The following is a 12072-nucleotide window of genomic DNA, read 5'->3' on the forward strand; positions in this document are numbered from 1 at the left end:
GGAACCCTGGCTGGCAGAGGCCGGCAGACTGAACCCCAGAGCGGCAGTGGGCTGAGCCGCTCAGCCCACTGCCAGTCTGGGGTCCCAGCCGCCAGCCCCGCTCAGCCCACTGCTAGTCTGGGGTTCTGGCTGCCAGCCCCTTGCCAGCCAGGGTCCCGGCCGCAGGCCCCGCTCAGCCTGCCGGTGGCGTAAGATCAGCAGTTTAATTTAATTTTAAATGAAAACTCTTAAACATTTTGAAAACCTTGTTTACTTTACATACGACAACAGTTTAGTTATATAATATATAGACTTATAGAAAGAGACCTTCTAAAAAACATTAAAATGTATTACTGGCATGCGAAACCTTAAAGTGAATAAACGAAGACTCGGCACACCACTTCTGAAAGGTTGCCGACCCCTGTTCTAGACTGAGCACTGAGTCCCATTGGATAGATAGAAAGATTAACCTAAATAATCTATAAAGAAGACTTTGGAACCCCATAAGATTCGGTCCCTAATCCATGAACTACTGGAACTCATTTACAAAACTTTTCTTAAGTATTACATGAATATATTGTCTCATACTATAGAATTAGAATTTATAATCCCTATTCCATGATGAAATATCTTTGAGCTATAATGTATCTTAATTAAAAAACTATCTTTAGATAAAATGCTTTTTTGGGAAAACAACCTATCAAAAAAACCTATTTAAATTTAAAAAAAATATATTTTTTTTAAAATTATTGATTTTTATCCACCCTGCCCAATGGTAAGCTTTGCTTTATTTATTTAGCTCCATCAAAGTTCAGGCAGTTTGAGGAATAACGTGCCATTATGAGACCACATCAGAAAAAAAGTCAGTATTTCAGATTTAACTAGTTTTCGAAGGGAAAAAAAACCAGAAATGCCATCTTCAATATATACTTAATTATCTTAGTTAAATCATTAAGTCTTCTAAATACTTGTTCCATAGACAATAAGCTTCACTTCCCCGTCCCCCATCTTACCTTGTGGAACGTTAGGAGCTCCTCTTTGTCGTCCACGGCCAATAAATTCTCCCTCTGATGGCGGATGTTGGGGTTGAGGTTGCAAAGGTCTAGGTTGCACATAGCTAGGTGGCTGCTGACCCTGCAAAGTCCACTACACTTAGGAACAGCACTCACTGATATCACCAAAAAAACCTGTACTATCAAATGAAGTCACCGGAGGGTGTACTGCATAGCCAAGTTCCTATGACAGTTATTTAATATAGGGGGAAAATGAATTGCCTATAGGTTAGGCTAATATGTCACTCTGTATTAAATAAGTTGCCAAAGTTATTCAGTAAAGTTACTCATTCAGTTTGGAAGCCAGCAGTACCGAAATGCACCCTCCCCGCCTTAAAACAGTGTGATTATTCTGCATGTAGCAGTGCTGTATCTATCACTGGTTAATTGAAGCTGGCTTAAAGCTGCTCTCCACCACATCCTCTATATTTAAAAAAAGCTCCTGTAATTATTGCAATCTGAGGAACATGAAATACAACTCCTCGTCCCGCAAGATACTACAGAAAATACCACAAAAACTACAGAAAAAAAGGCAGCTGACTTTGCAGAGAGGAAGCCTGTTATACCTAACACATTTTAGAACGCATATATATTTTAGTGCAACTCAGGAAGCAACATCTTTTGTGTTCCATATATTGCTGAATACAGCACTCAATCTCAGGCATCTGAGGGAGCCTGTGTGTTCTTATGGAAAAAGAAAAGGAGTACTTGTGGCACCTTAGAGAGCTACAGCTCACTTCATCAGATGCTCATGCTCAAATAAATTGGTTAGTCTCTAAGGTGCCACAAGTACTCCTTTTCTTTTTGCGAATACAGACTAACACAGCTGTTACTCTGAAACCTGTTCTTATGGAAAGTAATTCCTATCTATGAAGGCACAATGGCCATTAGCAAGTCATTGACACCTACACCCACAAAGCTTTAGAGGAATATACCAGCTTTATTGTGGCAGTGCATTTGTTTATCAGTCATGTGAGGCAAAAAGGTTTGATTTGAAATGAAGCCCTTGATGCATATACAACTACATGGAAAGCAGACAACTCTGAATTTTAATCTTTCAAAATGTAGATGTGCTGGATCTGAAAAATGAACACTCACAAAAGCTGCTCCTACAGGAGGTACAGCAATTTGCAGGCCACGAGCTCTTCCTCTCGCTCTAGCTCTAGCTCTTCCAGTCATTTTCTTTTCTAAGAGAAACCAGCTACAAATTACATGACACAATCCTAGTGAAAAAAACTGACAGCATAATTTTTAGCAGAGGTTTTTTTGTTTTGTGGTCTCTTGTTCAGTATAAGAGAAAGATTAATCTAGCTATATTAGCCCAGCCATAGTGCTCTAGAGCCCAGTTTACACTAATTTTTTTGGTTAAGATTTCTGCTACTGCCAGCAAGGGGATCACTACTTTAGTTAAGGTGACAGTAGCTGCCAGAATTCTCAGTAGTGGGCTGTACAGCTGTGCTCTGATACAATCCTACAAACATTTAAACACATGTAACTTTAGCAACATGAGGCAACTGAAATCACTACAACTAAGTCTAATTAAGTGTCTGAACATTAGGCACCCAGGGCTTCAAATAGTGACAGTCATCCAGTCCCCTGTAGCAATGATTTTTTTTTTTGGGGGGGGGGGGCCACAAAAAGTTATGGTTTAGGCAACCCTGATGACAGCTTCTGCAAACTACTCCCATACATAATAAAAAAACTGTTAGAGAACATTTTAAAACTTTGCCAAAAAGTTAAACAAACAAAGCACTTCTGAGCAAAACTGAAATTGGCAAGGTTGAGTAAGGAATATAGTGGACATTGCACAGAATTTTGACTGGTTTCTCAAACACGTCCAACTTCTCCCAAGAGTGACCTACTGCTAAGTCCCCTCCCCCCAGCCTCTCCTTCCCCAGCCGTAGCAGCCCCCTCCCCACCCACAGTACCGCCCCTACTCAGCCCTGGCGGTTCTCCCTCCCCTCACCCACAGTGTAAGTGACCCGCTCTTCCCTACCCCGGCTCCTCCCTGTTTGCTCTCCCCCCCACAACGTGCCCCCCCCACACGCTTGCTAGCACTGCCAGACCCCTTCCCTACAACCTGCCCCTTACCCCTCTGCGCAGGTCTAGGCCGCTCCCCTTCACCCAGCTCAGGCAACCACCCGCCTCCATTTCCCCGGGACTAGGTACGTCAGCCCCAACCGAGGCAGGGGACCCATTGGCATCTGATTGCAGGCGGCGGGTAACCCCCAATGCCGGGCTGCTCCTGGCTCGGTATCAGCGGGAGAATGGCTGTTAGTACCTGCCCGCTCCTTCTCGCGGCCACACTACAAAGCAGGCACCGGCCTTCCCAACGGTTATCACGGCCTCCTCACTGGGGCGAGCAACGTGAGGCTCACTCCGCCGCCTCCTCCTGCCGCTTCCTTAAGGACAGCTGAATCCGCCTCCGCCGCTTCTACGCATTAGGCGAGGGGTTTCCCGGTACCCGTCGGGCTCATCTCCTCTCTTGGCGGTACAGAGACTGGGGATTCATTTTCCGAGCGAATGTGCACATCACGTGGAGAAGGTGAAGCGACCCGGCTTCGTGCAGTGAGAGCGGCGCGTGGCTGCAAGCAAGAACGCGGCAGGCGGGCTCGCCTCTGATTGGACTGCGACACCGCGAGTGCCCGCCTCCGGAGAGCCGACCGGGACCCCCGCGTTTCCGAAGATTTCCGAATGGGGCTAGTGGGTGCGCCCGAAGAGTTTCCCAACGAAGTGGTAGAGTCGAGGCTGCCGAAGATTTCCGAAGGGGGCTGGCGAGGAAGCGGAGAGTTCCGAGAAGTGCCGAAGGGCTCTGGCCTGCTGGCTTCCCATTGGGCCGGCCAGTGCGCTGGACTTGGGTTCCGCAAGCGGGAACCCACGTGTTGGGTGCAGCTCCCAATGCAGAGTTGTTGTTGTTACTAGTATTTGATCAAATTAATTACTTTGTATTGTTAATTAATGGCCATCCACTAAATTATTAATTAGCACCGTTAATGCTTAATCAAATGGCTAGTGTTACTAATTAACAGTTAACTCTATTATATCAAATAATAATGCCATCCTGGCAGATATTTCTTCTGCCTGGCAATCATTTTGCAGAGTATGTGGGCCAGATTTACCAAAGGCATAAATGAAAACTCCAGTGGAGTTCCAGCCTCTCTTTCACCATTTTCCTAAATTAAAATCAAAGCTTAATACATATACTAGCCCTGTTCTCTATTGCCTTGCCTCGTGTATGGAAAGTGACACCTGAGTATTGGTGATGGCTTAAGAACGGCTTATGGGCTCAGACCAATGGTTAATCTAGCCCAGTATCCTGTCTTTTGACAGTGGCCAATGCCAGGTGCTTCAGAGGGAATGAACAGTATAAGTAATCAAGTGATCATTCCCTGTCGCCCATTCCCAGCTTCTGGCAAACAGAGGTTAGGGACACTTCAGAACATGGTTTTGCATCCCTGTCTATTAAACGTGTAAATGAACATAACATGAAAGCATGTGACTGGGCAGTTCTTTGGACTTTTTAAATACAGTTTTAATCTCAGTGAGCAATGCAGCAAAACATTTGCTGAAATCAGAGGGTAAAACTCTGAGGGCACATCTTTCAAAAGAAAATGACAAATAATTTGGGTTATTTTCCTCCCTAAAGTTTCATTTTACAGATGGCATGGCTTCATAAACGGTTTGGTTTCTATGCTACTAAAACCACTTACAGGGACAATAAAATACTATGACAGAAGAGACAAGTAAAATATTAGAGTAATGGTTTAGGGATGTACGTATATGTGTGTGAGAGAGAGGAGAGTTTGTGGGTTAAAAGGGTGTCCCTGCCATCTGTATTTTGGAAAATAAACATTGTATAATTCTGCCAGAAGGTGGAGCAATGAAACAAGAAATAAACACTTGTGGGGCCACTTCAGTGAAAGAACTGCTCCTCAGATCTGATAATTAACATTAAGATCTACAAAAATGCTCCTGAAACTAGGATTATATTCTACACTGAGTAAGGTAGATTCCGGAGTGAAGCAGCTTCTAGTCAAGAAGCTAGAATAGCTTCCTGGGGAATCCCTCCTGAGCTCCTCTGAACCCCTTACAACTCTCAATTAAGGGACATGCAGGGTATGGCAGGGAGAGTGGCCAGAGAGCTCTGGCTATCAGTGTTCTGGGTGGCCCTGCAGCCCATAGGAGCTGGGCAAGGCTGACAAATTAGAGCATGCTAAGAATTTGGGAGGCACAAACGTGGCTTAGGGGATGTGTACATCAGGAAATTTATAGGCATAATTATACCGGTATAACTCCCTGTGTGGACATTCTTTTTCCAGAATCAGATTGTCCAAAAGAAGAGTTAAACTGATATAATTATGCCAGTAAATTTCACCAGTGAGACAAGTCCTTAGAAACACAGATGAAAGGTGCAGCACAGATTCTGGCTGATTGTGCCTGGACCCAATCTTTAGCCATCTTGCAGAGCTCAGGTAAAAGGAGATACAGGCATGGCATTTAAGTTCCCTCCCCGGCCTCGGAGCTGCCACAGTCAGGTGGAGGCGCCTCTCCCCCAGCCCCACCCCGTAGCTGCTGCGGCCTGGAAGAGGCACCTCTCTCTGGGCCGCAGCCTCAGAGCTGCCGCTGCTGGGGAGAGGCGCCTCTACCCTGGCCCCAGCCTTAGAGGTGCCACGGCCGGGGAGAGGTGCCTCAGCCTCAGCCCTGGAGCAGCTACAGCTGGGTAAAGGTGCCTCTCCCCTGTCCCTGGGCTGCTGCGGCAAGAGAGGGCTGGGGGAGTCCTCTCTCCCTGTCTCAGACCTGGGGCAGCCTGCACCCCAAACCCCTCCCTCATCCTCGACCCCACCCCAGAGCCCACACCCCCAGCCAGAGCCCTCACCCCCCTGCACCCCAACCCTCTGCCCCAGCCGTGAGCCCCCTCCCACATTCCAAACCCCTTGGTCCCACCCCCGCCACACATCACCTACATATTGTATGTACTCCTCGTGGCTGGATTTTACTAAAACTAGACAAGCCATTTACAACGCACACTTTGCTTCTCTACAAAAGAAAAAGGACACTAAACTTTCTAAACTACTACATGCTACAAGGGGCCACAGCAATGGTTCCCTCAACCCACCTAGCAATATTGTTAACCTATCCAACTATACTCTCAGCCCAGCAGAAGCAGCTGTCCTATCTCGGGGCCTCTCCTTCTGCCCCTCCACCCCCACGAACATGATACAGTTCTGTGGTGACCTAGAATCCTATTTTCGACGTCTCCGACTCAAGGAATATTTCCAAAATACCTCTGAACAACATACTAATCCACAGAGGCCTCCCTACCAACACTACAAAAAGAAGGATTCTAGGTGGACTCCTCCTGAAGGTCGAAACAGCAGACTGGACTTCTACATAGAGTGCTTCCCCCGACGTGCACGGGCTGAAATTGTGGAAAAGCAGCATCACTTGCCCCATAACCTCAGCCATGCGGAACGCAATGCCATCCACAGCCTCAGAAACAACTCTGACATCATAATCAAAAAGGCTGACAAAGGAGGTGCTGTTGTCATCATGAATAGGTCGGAATATGAACAAGAGGCTGCTCGGCAGCTCTCCAACACCACTTTCCACAAGCCATTACCCTATGATCCCACTGTGAGTTACCAAAAGCAACTACAGCATTTGCTCAAGAAACTTCCTGAAAAAGCACAAGATGAAATCCGCACTGATACACCCCTGGAACCCCGACCTGGGATATTCTGTCTACTACCCAAGATCCATAAACCTGGAAATCCTGGGCGCCCCATCATCTCAGGCATTGGCACCCTGACAGCAGGATCATCTGGCTATGTAGACTCCCTCCTCAGGCCCTACGCTACCGGCACTCCCAGCTACCTTCGAGACACCACTGACTTTCTGAGGAAACTTCAATCCATCGGTGATCTTCCTGATAACACCATCCTGGCCACTATGGATGTAGAAGCCCTCTACACAAACATTCCACACAAAGATGGACTACAAGCCGTCAAGAACACTATCCCCGATAATGTCACGGCTAACCTGGTGGCTGAACTTTGTGACTTTGTCCTTACCCATAACTATTTTACATTTGGGGACAATGTATACCTTCAGATCAGCAGCACTGCTATGGGTACCCACATGGCCCCACAGTATGCCAACATTTTTATGGCTGATTTAGAACAACGCTTCCTCAGCTCTCGTCCCCTAAAGCCCCTACTCTACTTGCGCTATATTGATGACATCTTCATCATCTGGACCCATGGAAAAGAAGCACCTTGAGGAATTCCACCATGATTTCAACAACTTCCATCCCACCATCAACCTCAGCCTAGTCCAGTCCACACAAGAGATCCACTTCCTGGACACTACAGTGCTAATAAACAATGGTCACATAAACACCACCCTATACCGGAAACCTACTGACCGCTATTCCTACCTACATGCCTCCAGCTTTCACCCTGACCACACCACACGATCCATCATCTACAGCCAAGCTCTGCGATACAACCGCATTTGCTCCAACCCCTCAGACAGAGACAAACACCTACAAGATCTCTGTCAAGCTTTCTTACAACTACAATACCCACCTGCAGAAGTGAAGAAACAGATTGATAGAGCCAGAAGAGTTCCCAGAAGTCACCTACTACAGGACAGGCCTAACAAAGAAAATAAGAGAACGCCACTAGCCGTCACCTTCAGCCCCCAACTAACCCCTCCAACGCATTATTAAGGATCTACAACCTATCCTAAAGGATGACCCAACACTCTCACAAATCTTGGGAGACAGGCCAGTCCTTGCCTACAGACAGCCCCGCAATCTGAAGCAAATACTCACCAACAACCACATACCACACAACAGTACCACTAACCCAGGAACTTATCCTTGCAACAAAGCCCGTTGCCAACTGTGCCCACATATCTATTCAGGAGACACCATCACAGGGCCCAATAACATGAGCCACACTATCAGAGGTTCGTTCACCTGCACATCCACCAATGTGATTTATGCCATCATGTGCCAGCAATGCCCCTCTGCCATGTACATTGGTCAAACTGGACAGTCTCTACGTAAAAGAATAAATGGACACAAATCAGATGTCAAGAATTATAACATTCATAAACCAGTCGGAGAACACTTCAATCTCTCTGGTCACGCAATCACAGACATGAAGGTCGCTATCTTAAAACAAAAAAACTTCAAATGCAGACTCCAGCGAGAAACTGCTGAATTGGAATTCATTTGCAAATTAGATACTATTAATTTAGGCTTAAATAGAGACTGGGAGTGACTAAGTCATTATGCAAGGTAGCCTATTTCCCCTTGTTTTTTCCTAACCCCCCCCCCCCCCACAGACGTTCTGGTTACACTTGGATTTAAACTTGGAGAGTGGTCAGTTTGGATGAGCTATTGCCAGCAGGAGAGTGAGTTTGTGTGTGTGTGTGTGTCCCCGGGAAAAAAAAAGGGGGGGGGGGGGGCGAGAAAGCCTGGATTTGTGCTGGACATGGCCCACCTTGATTACCATGCACATTGTAGGGGGAGTGGTCACTTTGGATGAGCTATTACCAGCAGGAGAGTGAGGTTGTGTGTGTATGGGGGTGGGGGGGTGAGAAAACCTGGATTTGTGCTGGAAATGGCCCACCTTGATTATCATGCACATTGTAGGGAGAGTGGTCACTTTGGATGAGCTATTACTAGCAGGAGAGTGAGTTTGTGTGTGTGGTTTTTGGAGGGGGGTGAGGGGGTGAGAGAACCTGGATTTGTGCAGGAAATGGCCCACCTTGATTATCATGCACATTGTGAAGAGATCAGAGTAACAGCCGTGTTAGTCTGTATTCGCAAAAAGAAAAAGGAGTACTTGTGGCACCTTAGAGACTAACCAATTTATTTGAGCATGAGCTTTCGTGAGCTACAGCTCACTTCATCAGATGCATACCGTGGAAACTGCAGCAGACTTTATATATACACAGAGAATATGAAACAATACCTCCTCCCACCCCACTGTCCTGGTACTCCTTTTTCTTATTGTGAAGAGAGTTGTCACTTTGGATGGGCTATTACCAGCAGGAGAGTGAGTTTGTGTGTGGGGGGGTGGAGGGTGAGAAAACCTGGATTTGTGCTGGAAATGGCCCAACTTGATGATCACTTTAGATAAGCTATTACCAGCAGGACAGTGGGGTGGGAGGAGGTATTGTTTCATGATCTCTGTGTGTATATAATGTCTGCTGCAGTTTCCACTGTATGCATCCGATGAAGTGAGCTGTAGCTCACGAAAGCTCATGCTCAAATAAATTGGTTAGTCTCTAAGGTGCCACAAGTACTCCTTTTCTTTTCACCTACATATTGGTGCACATAACAAAATTCATTCTGCACATGGATGTAAAAAATTAGAAGGAACATTGAATGGCATCCTCATCTTTAAACCTAGGACAGATGATGAATGTCCCCTCCCCTTCCCACTCCCTGACTCTTCTGTACTTATATAATCCCAGCCCTGCACAGAACTCTCCATAAGTAGAGGACAGTGCCAACGAAGTGGTTGGTTTCCACCCCACTGCACCCCCTTTGGCAACAGGAGTCAGAGATCCAAACTATGAGAGGACCAAAGGACTTGATTTGGCACTTAATATGCCTTGGAAGCTGCCAGAAGCTGGAAATCGGAAACAGGGAATGGTTCACTTGATGATTACCTGTTCTGTTCATTTCCTCTGGGGCACCTGGCATTGGCCACTGTCGGAAAACAGGATACTGGGCTAGATGGACCTTTGGTCCAACCCAGTATGGCTGTTCTTATGGACATAAATCAGCATCACAAAAACAAATCTCTGGAGAACTATAATAAAGTGAATCTAAACATAACTGAGCATATCATTACAAGGAGGAAGGAGAAAAATTGTTCTCCTTAACCGCTGAGGGAAGGACAAGAAGCAATGAGCTTGAATTGCAGCAAGGGTGGTTTAGGTTGGACATTAGGAAAAACTTCCTAACTGCCAGGGTAGTTAAGCACTGGAATAAATTGCCTAGGGAGACTGTGGAATCTCCATCACTGGAGATTTTCAAGAACAGGTTAGACGAACACCTGTCAGGGATGGTCTAGATCAGTGGTTCTCAAACTAGGGCCGCCGCTTGTTCAGGGAAAGCCCCTGGCGGGCCAGGCCGGTTTGTTTACCTGCTGCGTCCGCAGTTGGAGCTGCGATCGGCCGAACCTGCAGACCTGTCAGGTAAACAAACCGGCCCGGCCCGCCAGAGGCTTTCCCTGAACAAGCGGTGTCCCTAGTTTGAGAACCACTGGTCTAGATAATACTTAGTCCTTCCATGAGTGCAGGGGACAGGACTAGATGACCTCTCGAGGTCCCTTCGGGTCATACGATTCTATTATTTCATTTTACCAAACTGTACAGTTTTTAACATTCAGATTGAACTTCTTTGCTCCAGAATTGGTTGCTACCACTTGACACATAGTAGGTCTGAGGAATGAATGTGGGTATGTAATTATCAGAGACAAAAACAGATTTCCTGTACCAAATATATGAAATCCAGTATGTCTTTATTTGGTCAGGGTGGACATGTGCACACACACACACTAATTCATGCTCATTTTACATCATCCAGACACTTATTAGAATTACTAGTTCTGTAAAGAGGGAGCAGAATTGGCATATAGATAAACAAGATGGTGGCATTACAGAAATGGGGGGTAGGAGGTGTATTTTCAGAGCAGTGTGTATTTGATATACAATTTGAATTATTGTTAACAGGATTTGTACATCCAATTCCCAATGCTCTTGGAAAGTGCTCTTCCCATTGTCCAGTTGCTGTATAATATTACCTCAAAAACAGTCATGCATTTTTATTGTGATTTTCTCATTCACCATCATCTTCTTATATTGTTGCTTTCCAGGCACCTTACCCAAAACCACAACTGTTTGCATGAAAATTGTTTTTGACTTATAACACCTCATTGATCCTGAGTTCCAAATGAATATAGCAACATTTTGTACAAAAGCTAAGCTGGTTGCCTGGGTTGGAACTAGCTCTTATTTTAATACAGTGTGTGTCGGTCACTCTTAACAATACTGTATATTCCTGTTTCTTGCCACAGGAATGCTCAAATGAGGATGTAGTAAGAGGCCCTGAGACATAAACCCTTGTATCAGAGGCCTGGTCTGAGGCCTAAAGCCTGAACCAAAGTACTTCCAGGCATTGCTAAGCAAAGCTGGGCTGTGAGCCAGAGGCAGGCCCTAATTGCAGAACTTGACAAGAAAAGGGCTCCTAGAAAGCACGCGCTAATGATACAAGTAGTAATAAGAGGAACGTGTGCCAAGATGGCACGTGGACAACCCAATACGAGGACACTTCACAGAGATAACAAGGAACAGCCAGGTACATCCCAAAGACAGGGTCAAAAGGACAGCATGATGGACAGATCTGTTTGTTTGAATCAACATGATCAAAGGGGGAGACAGCACACTGATGAGTCAAGGAGCTGTACCTCAATACTTCAGTAGGGATGAGTAATCTGTCCTGCAACTGTATAAAAATAGGTCTGGGAGTGCATATCTTTGTCCAGCCTAGGGAGCAGTGGAGTGTCCCAACACTGACTGAGCTGTGTCCATTGCCAAGGGGCACAAATTCGTAGTATGTCCTGTAGAGTCTATAGGAAACTATTACTGTGCTTCGTTTGACAATAAACCTGGCCAGGTGCCTTCGTACCTTACTAGAGTTTGTGGTCTTTGGGGATTCTCTCGGAGTCTACTGTGTCAGCCATCTGCGCAGAGCTGGGGCAACACACAGAGGGAACACGCATGCAGCCGACTGTTATCATCATCGAACCAGAGCAGAGCACCTCACCGGTAGCTACCAACAACAGAGGACAAATACAGAAGTTGTTGGAAAGAAAAGCAGGCCACAATCTAATGAAATGTTAACACAATTCAAACTAAAAACATAGGAAGCAGTCCTTGCACCATAGATACTCTACATTCTCTAGTAGATCAGAAATATACTCATGTTAACTACTTTTTCTATATACCAAACCCCATT

General features: G+C 46.0%; 1 protein-coding gene across 1 annotated transcript in view; it reads right to left on the minus strand.

Annotated features, from left to right (window-relative positions):
* Nucleotides 1-2210, minus strand: part of PIWIL1 (piwi like RNA-mediated gene silencing 1) — a 47317-nt gene extending 45107 nt beyond the window's left edge. The window contains exons 1-2 of the mRNA XM_077834969.1: nucleotides 2130-2210; nucleotides 1012-1107 (exon numbers count right to left, since the gene is read on the minus strand). Coding sequence (XP_077691095.1) covers nucleotides 1012-1107; nucleotides 2130-2210 — 177 coding nt within the window. The remainder of the gene's footprint in view (nucleotides 1-1011; nucleotides 1108-2129) is intronic.
* Nucleotides 2211-12072: the final 9862 nt, after the last annotated feature.

Source organism: Eretmochelys imbricata, chromosome 15 (assembly GCF_965152235.1).
Source record: "Eretmochelys imbricata isolate rEreImb1 chromosome 15, rEreImb1.hap1, whole genome shotgun sequence".
Taxonomy (NCBI): domain Eukaryota; kingdom Metazoa; phylum Chordata; order Testudines; family Cheloniidae; genus Eretmochelys; species Eretmochelys imbricata.